The sequence below is a fragment of the Tetrao urogallus genome, assembly GCF_951394365.1.
Source record: "Tetrao urogallus genome assembly, chromosome: 2".
Classification (NCBI taxonomy): domain Eukaryota; kingdom Metazoa; phylum Chordata; class Aves; order Galliformes; family Phasianidae; genus Tetrao; species Tetrao urogallus.
In genome coordinates, this window is record NC_136814.1 from 62460414 (window position 1) to 62487583 (window position 27170).

Below are 27170 nucleotides of genomic sequence, written 5' to 3' on the forward strand. Positions count from 1 at the left end.
CTGCTCCGTGTGGCCTCATGCATGCATCACGTGCCCCTCTGAAAGCTCTTGGCCAGTATGACTGAGTGGAGTACTCCAGCACTGAACCAGCTCCAATAGACTGCCCTATGCTGCCAGCCAGGAACACTTCAGGCTGCTCAGGGAGGTGGTAGGTGTCCCATCCACGGAGACATTTGAGGCCAGGCCGGCTAAGGGTCTGAGCAGCCTGATCTAGCTGTAGATGTCCCTGTTCATTGCGGGGGAGCTGGACTAAATGGCCTTTCAGGGTCCCTTCCAACTCAAATAATTCTATGATTTCCTCAGAGATTACCTATAGAGTCTAACAGCCTACACCCTGACAGTGGTGCACACAGCCATATGGTTTTTAAGTGCTGCAAATCAGGAAGTGGAAAGCAGGCTGGTGTCAAGGTCAGTAAGAACACTGCTTCTTTTTGTCACTGAGGGAAAGCCAATGCCTGCAGGCAAAAGAGGCCCTTTGGGGTGGGGGAGAGCACTGGGAGCGAACAGATCTATTTGGGCACGTAGGCAGTGGAATCACTAGGATGAGAAATTCAGCCCCTCCCTCCCACATCCTCCCCCAGGCGATCCTCACGGGCCATCAGATGTGTTCTGCTTGCTTCCAGCCAGCTCAGAACCCCAGCCAAAACTATTTTTGCTTTCTTAGAGAACACAAAACAATCCAGTTCAAGAGAAGAAAAGAAAAACTGACTGTGATCAGTAAAACCTACTCAAAACAGAAGCATTTCTCGAATATGTATTTATGTGCTTTCCCTCTGTAATAAAAAAAAGTCACTGAGCTCCCTTTCAAACTACAGGACTGCAATTTTAGCAACCAAAGGGAGGAAGTTAGCTCCTGATACCTGTAAAGCTATAAAATTGGGCTGAAATATTTCTGCTATAATTCTGCAAGTCACTGAAGAAGACAAACTAATTCAGTAAGTGGCAATTCATCAATTTCATAATGTGACAGGTGGCATTTGTCATACAGATTTCACTTTGTCCTTTAAGGGATGGAATCACCCCATGCTCTTCATTTTCCTGCTTAACCAGCAGCACCACTGTCAGAACTGTATGGCAGACCTATGCTGGTGCCTCTGAGAAAAAAAAAAAAAGAATGCTGCTTCACATTATAAGCTTATGTAAACCTCAAATCCTTTATTCCAGCATCTGTCCCAAGGAAGCTTTTTATAAGCAGCACAGGTTAACCCAAATCTCATATTCATAGTTCACAAGCACACGGGCTCATCCATTTTCACAGGCAAATGACTTCACATGTGCAGATGTACAGTTAGAGGCCTCCACAGGCAGCTCACATTACAAAGTTAAACCCCATATATTTGTCCTTGGGTAGCAGAAATGCTCAATAAATCCTGCCACTTGGTATTCATTATATCATTTGTGGGTTCAGGTCTGCACATGGGGCATGAGAGTTGGAAATCTCATAGATAACTGAGCATAACAAGCTCGTTGAAAAATGGAATCAGGGAGGCCAAGGTCAGGTCTTAAGGGCTGGCAAGTGAACGATTCATAGCTCTGCTGGTACTTTATAACACAGATATTTAACAGCTCGGTGCACACAAGCAGCAGCTTTGACGAGGTCAGTTTCAGCTCAAGTCACTAAATAATTTAAATCTTTAATACTGAAATCCGCTATAAATGAGATTTTTAAAAACTCGAGTAAGCTTTCATTTAAGGCAGGACGAAAATCTGGTACAACACTGCTATCCTCACACTTGTTTTTCCTTGCTGATGCTTGCAAGCAAAAAACATTCAAAGGAATGTATTGCTGTGCGGAGGTGTCCCAAGGACAGGGAAGCTGGGCAGCTTTGGGAATACGTATTATAAAAACGTTTTTAAAGCATGATATGCACTTTTTAATTTTTCATAGTAAACAGGCCATCTGCTTCCAGGAACACATTTCCATGTTTTGAGATAAAATGATCTCCCTGCACCCCTCAGTTTACCTCCCTTGGTACAATGAGGTCACAGCAGTGTTTCTTCTGCTCCTGGGACTGTCCCAGCCACCAGGGGCAGCAGAAGCATTCCAAGAATCGTTGTTCTCACCCTCCAGCATTTCTCCAAATCACACATCTCACCTGTAGGCATCTGACATGCTAGGAGCCCATGTAGCTTTGTCTCTCCATATGATCTGCAGAAAGCATTGGTTGATCACTCAGGGCAAACCCATTCTATTGGGAGAGCACCATCCTTGAGGAGTACCTCTGTCTACCCCAGTGTGCAGGAGGTGACGGCACTCCTCACTGGGGTGCTCTCTGTAGAGCCTCACACTAACTGGGATAAATCCAAGCTGGGAGGCCTGTTTCAGCACAGGAGTACACATCTTGGCTCTTGTTTGAGTCAGTGGGAGTTCTATCGCTCGATGTTACAGTTGTTTTCATCTCTGCAGGCACTTTCGTTACTCACGTGAGGTGGATAACACATTTTGAGTAGCAACAGTAAAAGGATGCTTGGCAGTGAAGTCCATGGGTTAATTATGCAAACAGTGTTTTTCCCCAGCACATCTACATTTGCTTCTTGTACGCTTCATTCATTGCTCACTAACTCTTGTACTGTGAAAAAATACAAGTGGGAATCCCAGCTGTCTTTCATTATACCATTTTATGTGCTACTGTCTGTGTTACACCTGGGATTCTCAAGGATCACACACATAAAAATGTATGTAAATGGTTCTACAACCTCTGTAATTAAGGCACAAAATATTTAATTTCTTAGGATTTCATAAAGCTGGCATTTGTGATGGAAATAATTTGTATTGCTCGCTTTATGGTAAGGCTCACTGCTGAGCTGAGCCCTCAGTCCTGCTTTCCTTGGTACAAGATCATATCATTTTTCCACTTATTTTAGCTGTGAAGCCACATACTTAAGGAAAATAGAAAATATTTAGGCTTTAAAGGCCTTCTGCTAGTTGTCTACATGCTACTCACTTTGTATTCAGCAAACCACAGTACCAATATACAAAGACTTTCCACCTGCACCTAAGGTTAAGCAATAGACAGAATGAATGCCCATGTCTTCTGTTGGGTTCACAAACTGAATGTGGCCAAGGTCACTGGGAACAAGGCTTAAAAATTAAACATTTGATTACATAATTTGCTTATCACATGCAGGAGTAAGATGCATGTACAGATAGCTTAAAATTAGCTTTGATTTCAGTACCAGCATGTTTCATAGTGATTTCATAATTGGTCTGCCTTTTTTGCTTCACTGAGAGAATGGAGAAGCCAAATGTTTACAGAATGGCTGATATGGTTCTGTAGGATTTCTTCTTGATCCTTTTTTATTTTTTTAAACAAAAGAAACAATGATTGTTAAATTGTTGAGAGGATGTGGAGCAAACATAGGGGAAATAGGAAAAAAATGAAAAGACATATTCCCTTGGCTCTTGTAGTGCATGGGGCTGAGGAGATTTTCCTTCCCATAAGAAAAAATGCTTATTGCAATACCCAGATAACATTTAAAAATTCAAAATACAAACCAACAGAGATGACAGAGGCAGTTGCTGGAAGGGCTTACTGTACTGGATAGAGATTAGAGGATTTATTTCTACTTCAACAACAATGCAATTATAAGTCAGAAGATAAGTGGTAAATATAACACCCTTGCTATAAGTATTCTAAAAGAGAAAAATTCTGAACATGTCAAAAGCACAATGTTTAAGAAGGTATTCATTAAATCCCCCATGGCTCAACGGCACTTTCTATTTATTTGTTATTCCTAGGTTGTTCTTTTTTTCCACTTTAACATGAATTTAGCATGACTTATTAGTACATCTATTAAAGATGTTTGTTACAGAACATCATACCTTCACTTGTCTGCTAAAAAACTAATTTGCAAATGTATTTTGGAAGGAAAGGAAGAAAAGAGAGAGAAGATACAGCCCTAAACTTTATAAAGCCAGATAAACTTGAAACATTTTCCTACAATCTCTGCCAACACCATGTTAATAAAGCCATAGAGACAAATCCACAAACCCTCAAAACCAGCAGCTGACATCTCTTTCCCCAAAAAGCATTGGTGTGGTGTCTCCCCTCCATTTGATGACCTGGCCAGTACACTGGGGTTGTACTGGGGCTGCTCCCAGAGCCAGTGGTGGGTAAGTTAACTTCCTTCCCAACTCCCTGTGCCCCAGAAATACTCACTCATGTGAGGAGATACCATTGGCGACAACGCCTTCATAGCGGCTGATGCCCTTCTGCTGGGTGACACTGATCTGACCGCCCAGTTCATCTGCAATAACACCTGCGTGTATCGCCGACTTGCACAGCAGTGAGGTCTGAAAAGTAGAAGCCATCAAAACCCCAAATTGAGAGGGCAAATCTGTCAAAGTGGTAGTACTCTCACTTCCAAGCCACAGCTGTGGAAGTGTTAAGAGCTCATAAAGTCCTGCAAAGGAATGAGAGCAACAGGGAGAGACTTAAAAAGAAAGAACATTTATCTTTGAAAAAATACATGCTTCCAAAAGTCAGGTTTTTCTCAAATGAAGAATGTAATTGTCTGATTCTAGGAAAATGTGGTGAAGTTTTGACCTGATAAATATTTGGCCCACTTCAGGAAAACAAAGTCAAAGGCAAAGCAACCACTCTTTGCAAAGAGAAAACAATAATGGCTTTTGCAGACTTACCTGCAGCCAGACCTACCTGTTACTGCATGGTGCCTTAAGATTTGAGGCATGGCATGCATTGGGAAATGTGGCTGTGTGTCATTCACATGAAGCCAGCTTGGGCTCCTCTAGCACCTGGCAAGAAGGGCTGTCTGCCTGTCCCTTCCAGGGAGGGCTGGTGTGTTGGGACACTGGGGTAGTAGGGCTCCAGGGAGTCCTGGAGGTCTTTCTCATCGGAAAAGCTGAGTCTATGTTAATGGCGGAGGGAGGATTTCCTTCAAAAACTCCTCCGCCTAGATAACATCTGCATGAGGTCATGTCATGTGCTGCTTTTTTTTCCCAGTCACCCTGGGCAGCAGGAATAACTCCAGCTAATTAGAATGCAATGTGGCATTTCTTTGTTTTTTTTAGCTCTCCCATTCTCCTGGATGGGATGGCGTGCTTGAGTAACTGGATGAACAGGTTATGCATGGATTTTCTGGAGACTCAGCAACTGCTTTATTTGTGATATGGTGGGGTTTTACTTCAGTGGTAGGATTAATCTTAACTCCACTCTGAAAGATGTCAGGATTTCAGAGGCATACAGGACAGTGAGGGGCACAGGACAGGCAGAGCAGTGTGTGATAGGAATCAGGGATAAATGTAACCACTCAGGCAGCTCTGCTTTAAAGAGTTAACAGTTAATAAAAACTGATCCTAAATGTTTTTAGTTATCGGTGGGATATGATTGGACAGTGTATAAAGTTAATTTCATCTCAGAGCATGTTCCTGTAATACTGAAGGCTGAATCGTAAAGAGAACCTTCAAGTAATACATTTTATTCCTATGAGAGATAACATCAGAAAAGAAATGCACATGGATTTTAAACAAGTATAAGGTAAATTCATAGGAGTATTTAGGACATCAAAGAACGCTGCCTCAAGAAGGAAAAACCCTATACATCCAAAAGGCCAGAAACCTGGAGTTAGTGTGTTAGTTTGACAATCAGTGGACTTTGTTCTTACACAATTGATTAGTCTGTTTGAAAAGTATTTTCAGTATGTGCTCAGTGTACACTGATAACATACTAATATACTGATAGTAGAACATAACACAGCTGGGAAGAACTATTCACTAAAGCTGAGCAGCAAAAACTGAAACCAAATTGTGCTATGTAACGGAGCAATGGATTGTCTTTTCTGTTTTTATTAAGTTCCTCTCTTTATATTGGGTACTTACATCTCTGTATCCTTCTTCTATATTCCCAGAAATGTCACCTGCTATGTCTCTGCAGCCAGCAGGACAGTATCTGCTGTAGTAAAAGAATAAGGCTTATTTAAAACCTGGACTGTTATGATGACACGCAAACTGTATCTGAAAGAAAAGCTCTCAGACCCATAGATACTTCAGCAGTATGTTCTGGTTGACTGTTCATTAGTGATTACAGAAGGTAAACAGAAGTGCCCTTGAGTGGAATGCACATAGCAGCACACAAAGAACTACAATAACAGTTCTTCAAGTGCATTTTGTTCAATCCTGTTGTTCTAGGAATGTTATTACTCAAGCTTTCAGCCCAGATAAGAAGTCTGCATGCACATCCAGGCAAGTAACCAGCAAAGTACAATTAATTACCATTTCAAATCCTATCAAGGAGCCCAGAAATTATAGCTTGTCCTCAGATGATCTTTTATCAGCTGAGGCATGATCTGCTCTCAGGAGATGCCATGGTACTCAAGGCTACTTTGAATTTCAAAGTGGAAGTTCTTTTTACATATACCATACGCACGCATTCCCAAATGAGGATTGCTGAGAGCTTTGTAACAATATTCTCTTGTTTTCCTGGGCTGCAGACTTCCATTCTGCACTAGTGCTTCACACAACGAGGCCTGACACTACTGTAGTATTGTAGCTCAAAAACATTCACTTTTCCAGAAAGCTAAGACTGTTCATGTCTTATGTGACATTTTACAGCAATTTGACCAGGTGACACAGAAAACTAAGAAACGGTGAAGAAAGATATAAACCTTCTTTACCTGTATTCAGTCTTTGTATAGTGGTTTGCTCGTTCCAGACATGTGATTAGATCTGTGGAATTTTTTACAAATGTCAATCCAAGTTGCAAGACATAGAAATACAGAAAAATGTTTGGCTAAACATGAAATTGCATTTGAAGACTTCTCTGTATAATACTTAGAGATAAAACAACAGCTATGGTTTTCCCTCATCCTTTTCATCTCCCACTTCTACTCATATTTTACATACCTTCAACAAAGATGCATAGGAACACCCCCCAGAATATTAAATGTAGATTTTGTCTCTTCACCTCTCCAATCACTTCATCCTCTCACTGTGTGGTAAAAGCCCTGAATACAGAGGCTTCTCATTTTCTGTTTCATTGGGCCTGTTCTACAAATTATGTAGGTAAGATTTTAGCAGCTTTTTTATCTGCTTAATGTTACTATTGCTTCTCATACACATGCTGTCAAAAAGATATTTCATGCTAAGACACCTGAAAATATTTAGGACCAAACATACAAGCCAAAGTCTGTGGTAGAGAAGATAGTGAATTAGGGAGGACTATGCTGTTCGTCCTTTAGAAAAAGTGCATTACCTGGGTGATCACTGCTGGCATAAGATAACAAAAAGCCTCGTCCTGATATATGGGATCCACTCTCAAAGTGGATAGTTGCTTCATTGCTGTCCAAAATGATTTCTTTGGGGACAGGCATCATATTACCACAGTAGGGTCCTACAGACAGAACGAAGATTTCAGAGTTTAGATGAGATAGTTAGGCTGGAATATTCTCATGATAAATAAGGAATTTCGTAACATGCTCATTCTCCTTTAGAACCAATCCACATATTGACAAAAGGGCTTTAGCTTCAGTCCTTTATGGGTATGAACTCCAAAGTTACCTTGACAAAGAATGACAAGAATCCAATTGTCCCTTCATGGCATAAATTCTAGCATTAACAGCTCTCATCACATAAGCCTCAAGAAAATGATTAATACTCTTTTACCTTTGAAGTAGAGTGTTCTTAAATACAGCAGTAACTCAGGAGAGAAAAGAATGGAATGAACGTTGAAAGGCAATCCAAGGGATCTACAGAGGATCTGCTATAGCTGCTTCAGCAGAGCAGCTATTCTGAAAAGCTTAGGAACACAAACAGCACACCTGGTCTTAAAGGATGTGTGTGCCATGTGTCAAGTTTATGAGCAGAAACTATTAAGAAAATTTCTGCATTTATTGGCATTTTAAAAACATCACCAGACCATTGAAATATATAGTTTAGATTTCCTGAGCTTAAAACAAAGTAAAGAGGGACAGGAAGGGAGTAGAAAAAGGAGACATGAGTCTTGTGCCTACACTGAATTAGATAATGGTTTTATAGCTGCCAACTGCAGTATCTTGGAGCGCTCCTCAGGATACTCCTTTCTTGTACCAGCAGGCTCTCACAATTATATTTGCTTCTTCAGAAGTCACTTCCTGAGGGGAGCTTTCTTTTGAAATTGCCATAGTCTTGCTTTCCATTGCCGTACCTGGGTGCAAACATTTGTCTCTGGCTGCCCTCAAGCACAGAGGACACAGGAAATCAAGAGCACTTTGGATACATTCTGAATTTAAGGGGATGTTTACAATATAGAGTGCTAATAAGAGGTTTTGTAAAATGGCAAACACTTTCCTACTTAGAAGCCCTCAGACCATCTATTCTGTTGAGAATTATAACAGCTTTTGTATAATAAAGCAAGACCTTGGGATGGAAAATGATCCCTTTGACTTTTTTTCCAGGACAATCTCAATTTTTTGGTGGTGGATACTTTATGGTACCTTGGAACTGAGAGTACAAGAAATCGCCAAGTACAGCACAAAATTGAAGAGCCTTCTGAACAGGTGTCTAAAAGCTCCTTCATTTTGTTTGATACTGTCTTTCCCAAATACTTAATCAGCCTTATAGCAGCTAGAGATCATCCTGTAGAGTAGCCCAGTCAGAGGCAATGACAGCCAGCTGTCAGCAGAAGAGGACAAATTAAAGGACAGATTCTGTCTTTCGGCTTGTAAAATTATAACAAAGGCAGGCAGGCAGAGAAACAAGTGACAATTGTGACATTTCCCCCGAGTACTACTGTGTCGAAAATGAGTCACGACTTACTTAGAGAAAACAGTATCTATAAAAAGGGTTAAACAAATTGCTTAGGAAATGAACTTATCAAAAAGAGAGCATTTGACACTGTGTCATACCAGACAACTGCACGAGTGTTTTATTTGAGAAGGTCTTTTGTGTCAGAATGCAGTGGGAGAAGTGCTAACTTAGAACTTTATTTTTCTTCCGAAGTATAGGAAGAGAGAAAGAGAGAAAGGGGAGAAGGCAGGAAGGCGTTGTGCTTCTTCAAAATGAAACACCTGAGAAAGCATTAGTCTTTTTCTTGTCTCAGGGACTGACTGTATATTTTCTCACCAATGCTCCTTTCCTTTTTCCCTAACAGTGATTAGCAGTGACATATCTACTCTGTAGGTATAATTTTGGTGGCTGACTCACTCCACCACACACCGGCTGGGTCAGGATTAGCTGTCTCCTACAGTAGCAAGTCTACATGTTTTCCAGGTAATTATACAAACAAATCACATGTCATAAGTAAAAATGATAAAATAGAATAAGAAAGTCTAGACTCATAGAGTTGTATATTATGAAAGCCAATAATTCAGAAACAGATTAAGAAATCAGCATGCAATGCCTGAAGACAAGTTTATACTGTTAAGTAATAAATCCAACAAGGGTTACAAATCTATGGTTATCTCCTTGTTTTGTCGAGGGAGGTTCTGGTGTACCCAGAGACAAGTGTGTGGCTCTGAACTAAGGAGATCTAGAATCAGCTTAGTTTATTGTAAAGGATATAAAAGCAAGAAACAGTAACCACTGAAGAAATTAATACTTCCCAAAATTGTATGAATCACCTATCTGCATAGATTAAAAAAAAAAAACAGAAACAACAGATATTAATACCAGAAAACACTCTTGTTCTCTCATTGCAAACAGATGAAGCCTTGCAAAGTATTTCAATACAGTTCTTCCCAGTAAGTCAGGTAATATCAGCAATACACAGCCAGGTCATCAGACTTCCATGATATCTAGTAAAGCTTAATTGCATGCATGCTATCAAATACAGAAATTTGCAGTGAAAACTATGGTTTAGAAAAGGGTACAAGCACTACCTCACATCCCTACTTCTATTCCTGGAGATACTGTTTTGGTTTTATTATGTGAAAGAACTACAAGCACGCAGCCAGTTTTTTGAAAAAGTGTCATTCCTCTCTCTTCAGTTCTTAATAGTGAGCAATGCAAGCACATCTGATTTACTGAGTAACACAGCTTTCTGGCTAGCAGCTAGTCTCTTCATTTTGCCCAGTTTTTGCAGAGACCTTTTGACCTCTGATTCTCATTTTCTCCACAATCAATTCATTTTACACCAACAGTCCTTCAAGAAATTCCCCATATGAAAACTGGTAATTCTTACTAAATAAAATGGATTTGGGATCAAGGCAGTTCTTTAGGGTCAGTTTGGGCTGAATTCTCTGAATTCTATGTTTCTGCCTTCTAATTTCCTTCAGAAAAATAATGAGACTATTTTTAACTACCTGTACTCTTTCCTATGCACTTGCAGCACAGCTGCTCTCCATTTGTTTTAATATTATAAAGCCTGAGAAATCATACTCTCCCAGACTTCTGAGATTTTGGTTCATGCTGTGCCTGAGTGTGATGCACTTTCTCTACACACAGTAGCACCCAGCATATTTGCTGACATACCTAGTGTCCCTTTAAATACACAGATTAGGAGATTTTATACACATTAGTAGATTAAAACCTATCAGCACCTGTAGCAGTTCTACTTAAATTGAAACTGTGTTTCCTAGACAGTACTTTCCACTTGCAATTGAGGTGACAAAATCATGGATCTTTATCATCTACTTCTAAGATTCACATATGCTCCCTCTTTTTTCTGAGTATTCCATATAGAGTCTGTTGACAGCCTGTCTATGTGAATACTGAGCAACCTCAGAGGAGAAGAGGGATGAAGGAGAAAGCTTTGGTTTGTGCCCAATCTGAAAGGGAGAAACTCATTTAAAGGCCTTGTTAACTTTTATAGCAGCGTTTGGACTTGACTCTGGATAAGCATTTAATTTTTATACTTGGGACTATGCCAGAAGTCTTTAAGATTCCTTTTGAAAACTGCCAGATCACTTTATCAGTTTTTCATCTTCTAAAGTTAGTTGTGAGGTGGGTTGCTTTGCATATTGAGTTTGAAAAACAAGTCATGAATGTTGATCTCTCTCCTTGCTTCCTCTTTCAGTGACTCTGCTGGATGTCTGCTAGGGTAAGGAGGAGGAGGCAGGGTTGTTTGGTTTGTTTACTAAGAACAAAGGAAAGATTTTGACTTAATAAACAGATGTGTTATATGTCATGAAATTGAGTAGGTGTTCTCCATACTTCAGTATTAGCATATCTACATATCAGGGCCTTTCTTTTTTTGGCATCTTGCTGAAGAGCTGACAGAACTGTGGTTCCGTCTGTTCGCTCCAGATTCATTAATAGATATGTATTTTTTAAATTCTGCAGGAGGGCTATTAGGGGCTTATGGATCTTGAATGTTCCTAATTTAATATTCTCTAAAATTAAATTAATATTTAATGCCTTTCTTCTAGAACTCCTAATCTGGTGATACGGTTTAGGTGGCTTAAATGAAATACTCTTATTTTGAAATTATTGTTTCCAAGCAGTATTAATGTCATGGGAAATACAACAGTGAATGGTCTCATGTATATCCTTTGTCTGCCTCCTCTGGAGACCAAAGATGTTATTTTATGCTTTGTTTGTTTTTAAAATGGTAGCAATAGTCTACCACTTTTGTCTTTTTGATAATAGCATTGTTTTGCAAATCTGATGATCTTTACAATGTTGTCTGCTTTTATGAAGTCTAGTTTACTTCTACTGTCAGCCAGACTGGAACATTTCCTGAGGTCATTCTGTAAAGCTGTGCTCCTTTATGCTTTCTACTTCCCTTAAGAAGTGCTCTGCCAGAGGGCTCACTTCTCTCATACCAAGCAGCAATTCCTACATGCTGTTTGTTTCTGCAGGTTTTGAAGTACCTCAGTAGCTGGAGAAGGACAGGGGATGTGATGAACATGGATTATGCCTGCATTATTTCAGAGCTAAAAACTCAGCCAGTTTGTAAAAGATTTGCACAAACAGCTCACAAAAACTGCAAGGATTTCTTGTGTGAAGATGTGCATTTTTGAAATTTGTTTCCATCCCACATTCATACACATGCTTTGCTTTCATATGCAATGACTGAGCATAGCTGGTAACTCTTCTCTTGCTACCAAGAAAAAGAGAAGACTCCACAGTGCGGGGCAGAATAAAGTGGTATTTAATGCTCAATAGATATGAGTTGACAGGGAAGTCACATCTGTTACTCAGGGTGAGACAGTCTGATTATTCAGCATTTAACTCTGCACAACACAGTCTGACTTCAGAATAAGTCTAAGAGTTACTTGTTTTAGGAAGCAGTCAGGTAAAAGAAGTAATTAATCACAGTTTATAAACAGAGAGCCCGGGCCACCTGTCCTGCAGGCTGTAGGTCTGCCTGCTTGACCTCACCTAACACTGCCTGAGGTATTAGCTAAACCCAAGGACAGAAGCCCAGCTACAGCTAGGAATCTTTAGCAAAGAGATGCACCTATTTAACAAAATAACTCAAAAAAAAGCACAATACAGTTTATGAATCTAAAATGAATATGAAGCCATTTGATAAAAGAAAAGCAAAGTTGTTGTTTTACAGCTAAATCTTTTGAAAGCTGCTGTAACCATTCAGGCGAAACCCAACTGTTTACAGAGTTTTGACTGTTAAGAAATCGCTCAGCTTCATCTTCAGTGAGAACTTGTCTGGGCATTTCGCTGGATTTCCTGAAATACCAGAAACAATACTGCAATAACAAGTTTCCTTTGAGGAGTGAAAAAGAAGCCTGGGCGCACCCTCTGTTCAAGAAAGACACATATTACAATCTGTAGTAAGGACGATGAGGGTGGTTCAATGAATCCCCTCTCACCATGATGACAGATGTGAGGCACTTGAAGGCATTTGGTTCTCCTGCACACACACACACAGAATGCACGCTCACTCCCAGCAGCCACTGTACACTCACACATCAGTGAATGCTCGGTTTTCCTAACAACCATCAGTGAATGGCTGCGGGGAGAAAAGAGCATTTCCAGTAATTTCTTTTGCTATTTCACACTAGTTACTGAGTGCAAATTATGCAAGAAGTTAACTGTGTTAACTCTCCAAATTATTACTAGTCACTCAGCAGATCTGACATCCACCCCAAAGGAACACATCAGCCTCCTACTGACTGCAAGTGAATGGAAGTAGGCACTTATCTGTTCTTTATTCTCTCTCCAGTCAAAGACTTATGATCATCTCACAGAAATTAAGGGAAAAAATACTAAGCCATTAGATAAGAAAAGAGTGAAAGAGGCAAGCAAAAAGGGTCAAAAGAGATACAGAAATTTGATAGTCATGAAAAGAAGCTGAGCAAAAGCCATTTCTGTCAAGCCTTAAAAACGTTTTTGTTAATATGTACATAAGTGGTGTAGCAATGGCTGTTGTGTTCCTGAGAACTACAGGGACCACTTGGTTAATCTTGTTTTCACATATCCCTTTAACTAATTAAAAAATCAGAAGCTCTTTTCAGAGCTTGGTATTTTTAATATGCTCAGCTAATGAAATTAACTCTAGAAGAAAAGCATTTCAGAGAAGGCTGTACCCTGTCCACACTATGAAACGTACTTGACGTTATTTTCTATTCTAAATCCCTTCTGTGTGGAAAATAGAAGAAGCAAACAGAAAGAATCCACCCTCTTTTTGCTCAGTGCGAAGCCGTGCCTTTGAAAAGGGACACTATTTATTTCTCCCAGAGACAACATGTACAGAGTTGTGTTAACATTTAAAGATTTACTAGACAAAGGTGACTCAGTTTCAGCAAAACTGGTGTTACTCTACCTCTGCTGACTGATGATGAATGTTTTCACATCTAAGTCTGGAGGGAGAGCCAGCAGTTGGAAAGAAAAGGCTTACTACAGTGTCATTCCTCCTGTTAACCTTAAAGAAAACAGTGGGAAGAATAATAACCCTGAGACACAGTGTTCTGCCACTTTATGGCCCCAGTATTAGAGCATCATTAAGATTATTAATGACCAACTTCTGATGGCGATATTGTGGAAATGTAAACACAATGGCTGCCTTCATAGGTTTGTCAAAGCTGAGAAGTATCAAAAGTGAGAACTGTACTGTAAAGTTTGTGTTCTATATGAGTGGGAAGGATTAGATCAGCATACTCGGTGCTAGACATCATTCTAGGCAGGAATTAAATCCAGAGTATTCCTGGGTATGTGTACAAGATGGCATGAATGCCCTGAATTTAAACACATATCAGTGTTCTTTTGCCTAATCTGTAGTCACAGGCTTGCTAAAGCAAAGAAATCACCTGGCTAACATAAATCCACTTTTTTGTAACAGCTTCCCTTTGGTGCATGGGACACAAATACCCCAGACATGAACTGAGTTACTCCTTGTGTATTCCATGAATCCCAGCAGGAGGTTATTACAGTGAATGAATCACAGTTATATATAAAGACCTGTGGGACAGACGTGAAAGGACAGAATACTTTGTCATCAGAAGACTTGCTTACACTAACGTATTTACATGCACATGGTGTGGTGTTTTGTCTCTGATCAATTTTCTAGGTTTCATATACACTCCTCAATAAAATGTTGCATGCATGCTGATATTGCCTGTCTTGTATTCTGTGGAATTGAAGAGATCAGAGTAGTATTTAAAACATATTTCCCTTTGGACCTTATTTCCTGATAATTGCATACCTCAAAGAACAGAAGCTGTCTGGCTAATTTGAAGTATGAGTAATGTTCACACTGCTTGTTTTCACACTCAGCTTTTTAGATTTTCCTTTTTAAGCCCTGGTCAGGTACAGACATCCCCCCAAACAGTCAAACATTAATTTTTAACTGCTAGAAGTTCCAATGCCTGCAAAGTATTTTCAGATCTCCATCATACTATTAAAAAATTCAGTGGCAAAGGTCAATATCTTCCTGAATGAAGATACCAACCTGCTTCAAGGATGAGAGGAGAGCTGTAGAAAGCAGCCTGGACTGAGAAGCAGCCATCTGAAAGGACTCCTCACAGGACCAAATGTGCTTAGCAGTGCCCAATCAGAGGGCTCCTTTTGCTTACATAAACACTTACTGAACTCTAGAACTATAGCAAAACTGTTGAAACGACATACTTAGAAAAGTCTTAATCTCACCTGTGAATTCTTGTCTTTTAAAACACAAGTGGTTCTGTGAATTTTTGCATATAGTGCTATTTCCTCACTGCATGGATCTACTTGAACATAAAGAAAGGACTCTGTATACAGGAATGTCTACAGCAAGGTGTAGGCCACAGAAAACATTACAGATAGCATGTCTGCTTAAGCTGTAAAACCTGTTTAATCAGATAGAAGCAAAATCTGCTAATTGTGCAGTTTGTTACAAAGGATGCAAATTATAGTCCACATGCATCAGATATTACTAATCAGGTATGAAAATGGGTGTGGGAACACTTTAAAAAATTCATTACATGGGCTTGATTGCATAATACACCAGCATTCTGTGTTTGTAGGCTGAATAGCTGCAAGACTGAACTATGTGAAGACACCTCGGGGCTGTTGTGTAAGGAGCCAAAATTTGAATTAGAATTCAAGCTTCATTTTTTACTTCAAAAGACAATACACTGATTTATCCTTGTTTCTTAGATAAGCCTTTGATTTGAAATGTTAAGGTAATATCAGTAAAAATCATTCAAAGTTATGATAATGCACTACTAAACCCATATCAATACTGCCAAGCACAGACTGTGCTTCAAGTGAACAGAATTCCTTTCTTACAGGTATATGAACGTAAATATAAATAAATTCAAGTGCACAAACAGAAACATTCCTTACACTTCAGATAAAGCTATATGCAAAGCTTAGATATGAACACGTCAGTGTTCACTCTTGTTGAAGGCTGCTTCAAAATGTAATACTTCCCTTGTGATGAGCAATAATTACCTTTATCTTCATTTGCGAGAGAGGCTTTAATGCTTCACCTGATCTTATCTTACCAGATGAATTACAGGCCTACCATGTTCATGAATTAAAGGCAATCATCTCTTTTACTATTATGAGACCTGAGCTTGGGTGAACCACATACTGCACTGAGACAAGCAATGAGCTGGGTCACCTTGACATCTTGTTGTGTCTTGCCTCTTCATTTTCTTTTTCCTCTGAATCTGCTTTGCCTGTAATGTCCAGTATAGTATACTCAAACTCAGCTGCCTGAAGGGCTACAGCCTGCACCCAGCTGGCAAAATCTTATGGACTTGCAATTCACGAGTTTCTTCCATCGTTATGGCACTCCTCACAGCTCTACATCTTTTCCTGGATTTCAATCTGATATCAGAAAAAAGGGCTCACTGACCTGAACATCAGTTTGACTCTTTTACAGAGCAGATCAAAAGCCCCAGCAGTAGCTGGCTGGGAAAACTGATTTGAGGAAGGCTTCAGGACCTCTTGGGAGGACTTTGTCGTTCTATTGTTTTAAGTGCACAGTTATAGCATGTTATTACACTTATCCTTTTGTGTAAATTGCTTACACAAGTGCCTGGCTGCACACATTTAATATCTGAAGTATTAAAGACTTTATGTTAGGAAAGGCTATCGGTGACAAACAGGTAGCAATAGCAGAGGTTATCTTATCTGAAACTCTGACTAATTATGAAATAGATACAGGAGAGATGACTCGCTTTGACTTACCATGCATTGTTGAAGAACTCAGGATGGTAAGGTAGCTGGATTCACACTTCTGTGATTCAATATCCAGGTCTCCAATTTTTAAGATCAGGCGTTTTCCCTGAGGTACTTGGATTTTCTTTTCACAAAGTGTGTAGTTTGGATATGTCCCGGGATAGTTCTTGGATGCCAGGGTCCCGCTGTCCTGATACATCACCACATGCCCACATCCATCTCCTGCAGTAGAAGGAGAACCAAGGAAGAAAAACAAAATATATTCCTCAATTAAAAAAAAAAAAAAAGTAAGAAGATGCTGACCACAAAACCATCTGAAATGCATTCCACCTTCTTCAAATATTTTGTAATGCTCCACCTCAGTTTTACAGCTGTAGGAAAACAGGTAATTAAAATAAATGGAGTCATATTTATCTTGCAAAACAGTAGCAAAAAGGGTTGGAAACACGAATTAGAGTATTTGACAGTTCTGTATAAGCAGAGACTCTGGTTTTGATTTACAGCCAAACCCTACTGAAACCTTAAGGATGCAATTTCACAGGTAATGGGTAGGATCCTTCCTCAAACAGTTTTCTCCCAATTATCATTCCACACTATTTCCATGTAAGGAGCCATCAGGCAGAGAGCAACTGAATCATGCATGGATGCACAGACATGACCTAGCCGCATACTGTCACAGTCCTGACTCATCTTACTTTCCCGTTGGTTTTCTTGCTCTGCTTGCACAATGCAAAAAGCACTGGGGACAAGGTAAACACAAATGGTGGGATGGGTGTCCTCAGCAAAATGCACAGGCTACTCCACGGCAGAGTTCCTAGAGAAATCAGCACTGCTTTTCACTGGTAGCAGGGAGAGAATAGGTGTTCGCCCAGCCCAGCCCAGCACGGGCAGAGAATTGGTACTGCGGCAAAGTGGATTTTCATGGCAAGGGGTGAGTTCAGGTTTGGAGCAGCTGCAGAAGCATAGGACAACAGGAAAAGGTCCATGAAAATACAGGGGGGACGTGGGGACTGACGTGGAAAACAGGATGCGTCTACAGAGGGGAAGGAAGCAGGTGACAGATAGGAGACCTTGACTACTAGAGGAAGAAATTCTTAGTGAACTATTTAAAAGTGTACCAGTAATGTATAATTTATGTTTTAAAGCTAACTTATTTCATTATGCTGAACCTTGAAAAAATGGATTACATTATTACATTAGTGAAACCGGTGCCACATCTGTGTATGTGTAGCAGCGCTCAGTGTTAGGTCAAGTGGAACACAGCAACTCTTTCTATAGGGATCTTGAATGCTGTTGCCCTTTACCACTACAAAATCAAAACTAATTCTAGAGGTGTTAATACAACAGAATCCGGAAAAGCTGGGAATTCATTTTTACTTAGAATTTCGCTTTTGGAGATGTTTTGGTTAAGTCATTTTGATCTGGCTGTTTTAATTACTACCTGAGTTTTCTTTCACAAACACTCAAAAGAACAAGCTTCAGATTTGATAAGACTGTTGAAATGTGAAAAGCTAGAAAAGACTTATTGATAAAAACGGGTACCATTCTGGCAGCTGGGGTGAAGGTGGCATGCTATGCAAAGGTAAGATCCAACATATCAAATGCCTTGCAACTATATAATTATACTGCCATTTCATGAATCTCACTCAACTGCTTATTCACAGGCAACAGCATTTATTTTGAAGCATTATCATTACTTCTGGCTTTGTTGCCTATTTAATTCTGTCACAGGTTCACGCTCAGAATAGAGGTGAATAAGAGACCTTATATATTATTGAATCTAACATCATATCACCAAGAAACACACTAAAAATGGTTTCTCGGATCTCTCTGTTGACATATTTTTAAAAATACCTGTTGTTAAAGGTTGTTTTCCTAGCTCCTTTGATTTTAAGATGCATAGGAAAATGCTAACAACAAAAGGCAAATCGGTCCCTTGAGAAAAATCATCCTTTTAATGGAAACTTTTCTCAGCATAATTAAAGTATAAGGAGAGATACAGTACATATGCTGTCAACTTTCTTGACCAAGGGAGGTGCAAGCATTGTGAAATCAGACTGCTTCCAGCAGGATATGGGACAATCTGAGGTGTGTGTAGCAAGAAAGCTATCTACGGTCCTTATTTAATCCTTGTGTTTCTACCAGTAAACATTTATTTTAGTTGAACTGCTGAAAACCAAGTGACCGCAGTCTGGAGTTTGATTTGCAACTTGTCCTCATTGGAGAGCAAAAAGGGAAAATGAAGGGAAAAGTTACACAGCCACAACAAGACATCATGGGGATGAGCTCCTTAAAACCGAAAGTCCAGTGTTTGCCTGGCTTTCATCTCAGTGGGTTTGTTCTGGCCTGTGCCACCTCAGTAAAACCTCAAGGATTCTAAGTGGTACAACTCTTCTCACAGTGCTGAAAAGACATCGTTATCACAGTGAGATGCTGACAACCGTACAGGTCACAGAGCACATTTCTGCAGAAAACGTACACGGAAAACTGCAGACACCTCAGCCCGCTGTCCTTCTCTTTGCAGGTTATACAAGGTCTTGTCCCCGGAGAAACTCCTTTTTTAAAAATCTTTGAGGCAGCACTGAAATGTAATAAGACCAGAACATCTTTAGAACTAAGAGAGCGTAAGTGCTATTTTCCAGCTTTTCAATTGTGTAATGTGGGAAGGACAATCATTCAGGCACTATAGCTGATGAGAGGAAAGCACAGCATTATCCTGAACCTGTGAAGTCCCCCAGTGCCCCTGCTCTGCCTGTCTGCCTCAAAGGAAAAGGTCAGGGCAAAAGTGCATCTGTTGCAGGAGCTGAAGCAATGCCCCAAGTCAAGCCAAGCCCCAGTAACTATCGCTTCTAACTCCAGCGCTACATTTTGACTTTCTCAGCAGGATTACCAGAGCAAAGAAAAATGCTTGAAATATGCTTGAAAATGCACACTAGGGAAGGAGTCTGAAGTCACAGAAGGAAGGCAGAATAAAACTCTGGTTCAGATAATTCATTCAAAGACATTTAATGACTACATTTAGAAAAAAAAAATTATAAATGTAACTTACTGTTTATCAAAGGCTCAGAAATTGAGGAAATAGAAAGGAATTGAAAATACATCCTTTCTTCACCTTTTCAAATAAAAAAATGTGAACAAGTCTATTATAAGTTTAGGTTTTATTGTTATTTTCTACATTAAATTTTGTTTTTCCATAGAAATGCATTGACCAAACCACAAATACATTGAGTCTTACATGCAATGGTTTAAATTCCTCATATCATTCTTCTTTCCTATAGGCACAGCTCTTGTGAATGGAAATAGGTGTATTTAACCAGTCAATTCAATGCAGGGTTTCTTCTAACTCTAAGTTTTCATTTAGCATTGCTTTTGGGAGCTGCTTTCTAGCACCCTATTGGGAAGCAGTTAATGGCCTTGCCACAGACATCCCAGTTTCATGGCTTCCCACTGGACTGAAGCTAAGCAAAATATTTAAGCAGAAGGTGTTCACCAGCCAGAAGACCAAAACACACTTAGATTTCATAAAATCTCCCCTCAGCACCAGCAGTTACTAAAAGCACATCAAATATGCTTTAGAAACTGCATTCTCATGGGCATTTGAATGAAGAGCAAGATTGCACCCTCTGCACTGGGGGCCATTGGTCTACACTCAGGTTGCATGGGAGATCACACAACACTGGAAATAAAATTGTTTACCACAAAGATAAAAATAGTTTCCTGTGGGAGAGGGTGGAAATATCTGGACTCAACCATAACCAGCTCCTTCTGCTGCAGAAGCTGAGCTCCCTGCTTGCCCCTTGTCTTTGCTGAGGGTGATGCATATGTCCAGCCTGGGTCTCACCAGAGGACATCATGGACCATGCTATTGCCCCTGTGGAGAGGGCAAGGGCTCATACCGGTGTCATTGGATGCCTGTATGGTTAACGTGTGCAGGTCAAAGTAAAGGAAGTATCCCCAGGCAGCCATGTCTGGACTTGGCCTGGCCACACTGGCTGGCACATGGAGGAACGTAAGTGATAAAAACTGTGCCCACAAATAAGCACGTGAGCTGCCCACAGGAATATCCCCGCACACACATACTGTGCCTCGGAAGGGGACAGCTTTCAAGAAACAGCAGTGGTCTCAGAAGCAGCAGAGTTGAATCTCTCTGGAAATAGCTCCAGTTCCTCACAGTGCCCTCCTGCCATCCAGTACTACCTGGGTGGCTGCCTCATTGCTCCTGCCTCCTCCCACAGCCAGCTCACAGGCTGAACCCCAGGCTTGCCCCCCTGGGCTTGCCCACCCCTGCTATACAGCAGTGCTTTGCCCTTGGGGAAGAGGCTGTTCTCACGTAACTGCTACAGAATCCCTCACGTACTGCAGCTTTTATGAACAATGTTTATATTGCCAACTACAAAACGGTTACAAGGCATGATATCAAAGTGTGCTTTCAAAAGCTCTGCTACAATATCCTGGCAGAAAGCAGCTGCCTTTTTCATCCTTCTGACTCACGTTCACTAAGCAATTAATATCAGGCTTGGCCTCACTCCAGTGCTAAATATGTGTTATACCCAAGCATGCTTGGGCACACAGCCGCACACTCCACTATCCTCTGGGTGCGAGCATTTCCCAGCTGGTTACCAGCCCCTACTGCCACTCAGCCATGGCTGCCCTCCCAAACCATGAAGTCCCCCCAGTGCCATATTTCCCTCTCTGCCCCATTCTTCCTGTCTGGATGCCAGCCTGCCTGCACGCAGGTAACTGGGACAAGGTGACTACTATCGCCCAACATTTTTCTGCCCACACAGAGTCCTGAGCAGAGAGCTGCCAGCCTGCTCTCCTCCTGCTACCGAGAACACAGAGCTCATCTGCCAGATTCTATATTCTGGATTCAGCCAGAAGTCAGTGTTTTCTGAAGAGCTACAGCTACAGGAAGATGTGGACAAAGCAAGGAAAATGCCACTGGATCGAGCAAAAAGTTTTGCTGATAATCCCCAGCAAAAGCATGAATTCATCTCATCATCCATTCTCTGCCCCAAAGTAGTAAACTCCAGCTCAAAGACACAGTAATAACTGTTGCAAAAAGGCTCTGCACCCATTTCTGAAAGAGTTAAGCATAAAAGCAGATGAATACCGAAAAAAGAAATTAGACTTTTCCAATCAGACCTGTGCCTTCCTTGATCACATGGGATAGGACAAAAGACCTAGGAAAACCAAGATGTTTTTTCCAGGCTCCATCCAAATCTATGTTGCAGTCTGACAACTCTAAATTTAGGTCTTCATACAGTTTCTACTACCTTTGTCACCAACAGAAGAATGTATGCTGCACACTAAGTGGGTTTGTGCTCCCACTGCTTTGTGAGTGATTCAAACTCAGCATTCAGAGGCTCACCTCTAACCTGTCCACCAGCTAACCTCATCAGGAGCACTTGGTCTTTGCTGCAGCACTGTCATGAAAGAAAGAAGTCACCAGGTGACCAGGACCTAAAACCGTCACTTTTCCAGAGCATGACCAAATCTCAGACCTCTCTGCTTTTCCTGGCAATGGCCTCAAGTAGCTAATAAAAATGAAGGGCGGTGTCAAACCAGTCCTCCACCTCCTGGTGGTGTTGGTGCCCAGATGCTATTCACATTAGCTGAGCAGCTGGCCAGGCCGTTTGTATAAGGAAGTATATAAACCCACAGCAGTGTTTTTCAGAAGTCCAGCTTTAGATTCTTTACAGCATTTTGTGGATGCAAGTCTACAATCCAAAATACAAAAAAAAACGATTGCAATTTTCTGAATTAATATTAATACACTTTCAAGGAAACAAGTACCCCACTTATGCCCTACTGCAAGTGAAAAGATAAATAATGATGATATAAACTCTTTTCTTTGAATTGAACTCTCATTTGTTTGACTCCATAGGGTCCCCAGGAAACATTTTAATGCCTGCACTGCAGCTGTCCCCCACAACACCTGATTTGCTGCCAAAGCCAATCATGCAGGAGGTGGGGAGTGCTGGGAGGGGGCAGAGGGTAAGAAGGGAAGGTAGAGCAGTGAAAGAAACAAAGAGACATTGTAGAGTGCTGATTTCGTAGCCCAAATTATTTATTTATCAACTTCAAAGGAATGCGAAAGCAGTAGGAGACCAAACAATGTGTTTTTTTCCCTCTTCCTCATAGACATTATTTACTGTAATGTCTCTCTTAAAGTAGCAGTGAGAATGCAGCAGATAATCTCAAACTGGTTCCACAGAGATTCTATAAATCACAGATTCCTACCCCATGCTCAGCTGTGACCACCTCCACAGCCATTTGGCATGGCTGGGGGTTGGCTTTCCCCAGGGCTTGCAACAGCCTCTAGGGATGTCCTGCCTTGAGCGTGTATAGGAAGTCACTGTGGTAACCAGTACAGTTTCCACCATCAAGTATATATACTTAAAAAAAACAAAACAAAACAAAACAAAAAAAACCAAAAAACTAACACACACAATCCTTTTTATGTTCCTTATCTAGCAAAGTAGCTTCCAATCACATTACCATTTTTCAAAATTAAAGAGGTTTTCAGCAGTACTTAGGACATGCATACATATGGCAGCAGCTAGGGAAATCCTTATAACCACACTGACCTCCAAGGCAGTTACTTCACTGGACTTCCACAAATAACCCTGGAAGCCTTTACTGCACTTTTGCAGAAGTTTGCAAAGACAAAAATCTCATAGGATTTCTCATTTATTTAAATACTAAAATGTGAAAAAGAAAGCAGAAATCTCCCATTGAGCAACTTCTTCCACCAACAGAAATCCATGTTTCACTGAAGAATCAACTTTACACTCTGCGTTCAGGCCTATAAACTTAAAAAGGAGTAGAATAAATCTCTATTAAAGTAACATAAACATGAACCAGAACATCACACAGAAACTCTTCCAGTTTCTCTGTGTCTACACAGATTTGATTAGTTTTGCCACTCCATCATTTAACTTTCCAGAGACCAACCATCTCCTCTGTATATGTATCTTAGGGACTGGTGTCACGATGAAGCCTAGCAACACCTGAGTACATCAGTATGAGAACGAGTGACAAGACCATTCAGATTGCCATAGAAATCACAGAGCCAGAAAGAGAATAGCAGGTACAGTCTTGGTAGTCCCTTTCCTCTGAATTATTTATAAGGGCACAGAATTAAGAGGTTGCCTGAATTCTGGAAAGAACAAGATCCTGCAACGTCTAAGGGGCAAGCTTTATACAAGACTTTAAATAGCATCACATAGTTCTCTCACTTTGCTTCTGTTAAATATCAGAAGTAGTAGCAAACTAAGTTTATCTTTTCATGATAGCTATCTGGTTTCATCACAATCTGTGAAAGACAGGCAGTACTGGAGTAGATGTCAAAAATAAGCAGGCTTGAGGCACTGCTTCCAGGACTTAGGCAGAATATCCAAATGTAGTCCTACAGAGAAGCGAGCTTCAGCACTGGAATTTGCTTTTCAGCATTCTAAATACAGCAATCTTAAGGCTGTGGGTGTGAGAAAACTTCTCTATGCCTTTCTAACTGCTACAACAATAAAGAATTTACTTATTTATTTATTCACTGTGTAGCTGCATTTAATATTTATCAATGCCATTCTTTCACAATGTGACATATTGCTGTGACTTGTCACCTCAACATTTATTAGCCTGCATGGTTTTGGGAGCAGATGTGAGAATGGATTTAGAAATATACGGACGTTCCAGAGGAACTGTAAGTATAATGCCCCCATTCTGCAAAAATGGAGGTTGAATTTGTTTTTCCTCATCAGATATCTGCCTCCTTTCAAATCCACATCAAGGTGTACATCCTCCATTGCAGAGGTGTTGAGAAAGTGCTGTGAATGCACAAGCACTAGGTTTGCTGGCTGTAGCTGCGCCCTAGGAAGAACCCTGGAGAGCAGGGGGAACCCTGGAGAGTAAGGGGAAGGGATCATGCTACTGGGAAGACCTTGGTGGAGCTCCAGTGCCATAAAGGTGATGGTGGGAGTGTCCTGTCCAGAACATCTCAGCAATGTGAAATAGAACCTCATGGGCTTGATGGTTCATTCTTCTATTAGGGCACCTCCAACAGTTCCCCTTATTTGGGACAAACATGTAGTGGCATTTCTATCAAGAGCTTTTCAGGCGAAGTAGGAAATGCTAATCTTAACTGAGAGACATATCATATATATGCAAATTGCTCGCTCTACTTTCTCCATCTGTTTTTTTTTTTTTTTTTTTTCCTCTTCTTTCCCCCCCCCAGGTTCTCTCTTCGCTATGCTTTACTGGAGATTAACTTACAGTATTTTGCACTGAACCAGCACTGTGTGGGAAACATATGCTGCAAGCTCAGGGCCAAACTCGATTACTAGGTGGCACAGGAATAGGAATATTCACAGCCATGGAAAGGATTGGCAAACCCACAGGGACAGGAAATTTAGAGACTTAAGTTTAAGGAGAGGCTGAAGCAGTTCCTGTTAAGGTAGCAGGTGGGAAGGCAAGATTTCTAAACCACTTTAATTTGGGAAATGTCTGAACACAATAGGATGAACCCCCTTGCCTTGTGTTTTTACCATGTAATTCCCTCGTTAGTGTGATACAAGCCAGGAAAGACTGTCAATTACCAACAGTTAAGGCCGGTCTCTTTTCTTGAAATCAAATCCGTCCTGGCTTACTAGCAAGTCACACATTTGCTTTCTTTTTTTTTTTTTTTCCTTCCCTGTATGACTGGATTGAGTATGTGATTTGTTGCGAGATGTAACTGAATGGACAACAGAAATCACCCTTTTCGTTGAAGCAAATTATGCAAGCCCTACATTATCCATAAGTTAAATATTTCATGAGAAAATTGTTTTCTGAAGGAAACACTAATCGTCATTAATTCACAAGACTCAATTTTCTGTTCTGCTTTTTGACTCAGCCAACCTAACTTCTAGGAAACCAGCACTTTCTATCATAAATACTGCAGTCTTAGCAACAAGCAGTTCTCTATGCTTCCAATAGTAATGGAAGTAAAAATGAACTGAACTAAGAGACACCCATGCAGTCAAAGATGCACACCACCAGGCTTCTAATCTGGAGCACTGAAGGTAAAAAAAAAAAAAAAAAAATGCCTTCAGTATTCCCACGCCATCAGCCTGCCTGGTACTCATTACCACAGCACTGACCAGAGAGATACACACACAGACTCAGAAAAACATGAAATATTATGGTCGCTGTGGTTTACTGTGGCTACACCTTGCTAGTGGGAGAGATATTTCAAATCAAAAAATAAAAATGTAATCAGCCACAATTTGACTTAAGGACTACATGATTGGTTGTGATGCTGAGTATGAACCACAGCATTGTTTCTACCTCTTTCATATCTTCTGTGATATGATATTGTGAGTCTGTGTAAAATGTATTTGCAAATAGAAGTGAAAAGCAATGCATAAATACCACCCCATGTATACTACTTATACTGCAAACCCACATTTTCCCTTTATTTTACTGGGTTTTTTATTAGTAGCAATCTCGTTCTCATGTTTTGAAACGGTATGGTAGAAAGGTCTCCATAGTTTTTCACTGATCTTAAGAGAGTGAATTCTTCAGCACAGCTGTTCAGCTACTAATTTATTTAGATAAAATATAATTCTACTTTCTACCTAGAGAATGCAAAGACTGAATTTCTCCTGAAAACCAGGAGATTTACTTTCAAAGCACAAGCATTAGCACTTCTTGAAAAATCAGTATGTTCTCAGATACATGTTTAACTAAGCTTCTTCCACCTGTGATAAAATGCTAATTGATCAGCAAGTGCTGACTATTCACCCAGGCTGGAAAACATTATTACCACCCAGGTTTTCATTGCATGTGACACAACACTTTGCATTACAGCTTATCTGCTGAAATTCTGTTTTAAAGCCTTCAGCAGGAGCATAAAGCCTTTGTCTCCCAAACATTTCAACTGCAATTTCCCTTTCCCTGACACAGGAAGCCTAGCATGAAATAAAACCCTGGCTTTGGGAACAAGCTGAGATGGCAAGGAGGGCAATGACTTGGTGTTAGACATGGACCTTGCTGCCAAGTCCTCCCAGTGGAGGAGAACTCTCAGAATCTTCGAATATACATCACAGGTTAAAATACATTTTCCCATAGTTGGAGGATACAGTGGACTTATTTACATTCCAAGCTTTTGCACAGGAAGCATAGCTGACTGTTAAGTGAAAGCAATCCAACACAGAAAGGGAATGCACCAGAGTAAAATAGATTTAAGCTTTTTCAAGGAGAGGTGGCACATCCCTACTCTGCACAGCTACCCCAGCTGCAACAACAAGGCTCAGCTGCATAACAAAGCTATTCTGTTTGGAGACGTGAAGAAGCCCACCTATATTTCCAGTGTTTCTAGGCTTCTCCTCATGGCACTGTGAAGAAAAGGGTTGTTTGATTTCTCACAAGACACACAGGCCTTTGTATGGCAAGAGGGATTGCATCCAGAATTTCCCACGTGTTTTTGTAATATGAAATAAAACAAACAAGCACAATTTTAATTCAGTAGACATGAACATCTGGAAGATGACATCAACATAACTTCAGCTTTAATGTCAAAGTATTAGACTGAAATCCAATACTGTTGAACATTTGTGGTGGGAGCACCAGAAACTTGAACATCGCAGATCAAAGCTGTGATGGAAACAAAGTCTCTGCAGCAGCCCAGGGA

General features: G+C 40.5%; 1 protein-coding gene across 1 annotated transcript in view; it reads right to left on the reverse strand.

Moving 5' to 3' along the window:
- Window positions 1-27170, reverse strand: part of DCBLD1 (discoidin, CUB and LCCL domain containing 1) — a gene marked incomplete at both ends in the record, with an annotated part of 44937 nt that overhangs the window by 12729 nt on the left and 5038 nt on the right. The window contains 5 exons of the mRNA XM_079532464.1: window positions 4161-4294; window positions 5840-5912; window positions 6634-6685; window positions 7212-7349; window positions 16511-16723. Of these exons, the coding sequence (XP_079388590.1) occupies window positions 4161-4294; window positions 5840-5912; window positions 6634-6685; window positions 7212-7349; window positions 16511-16723 (610 nt within the window). The remainder of the gene's footprint in view (window positions 1-4160; window positions 4295-5839; window positions 5913-6633; window positions 6686-7211; window positions 7350-16510; window positions 16724-27170) is intronic.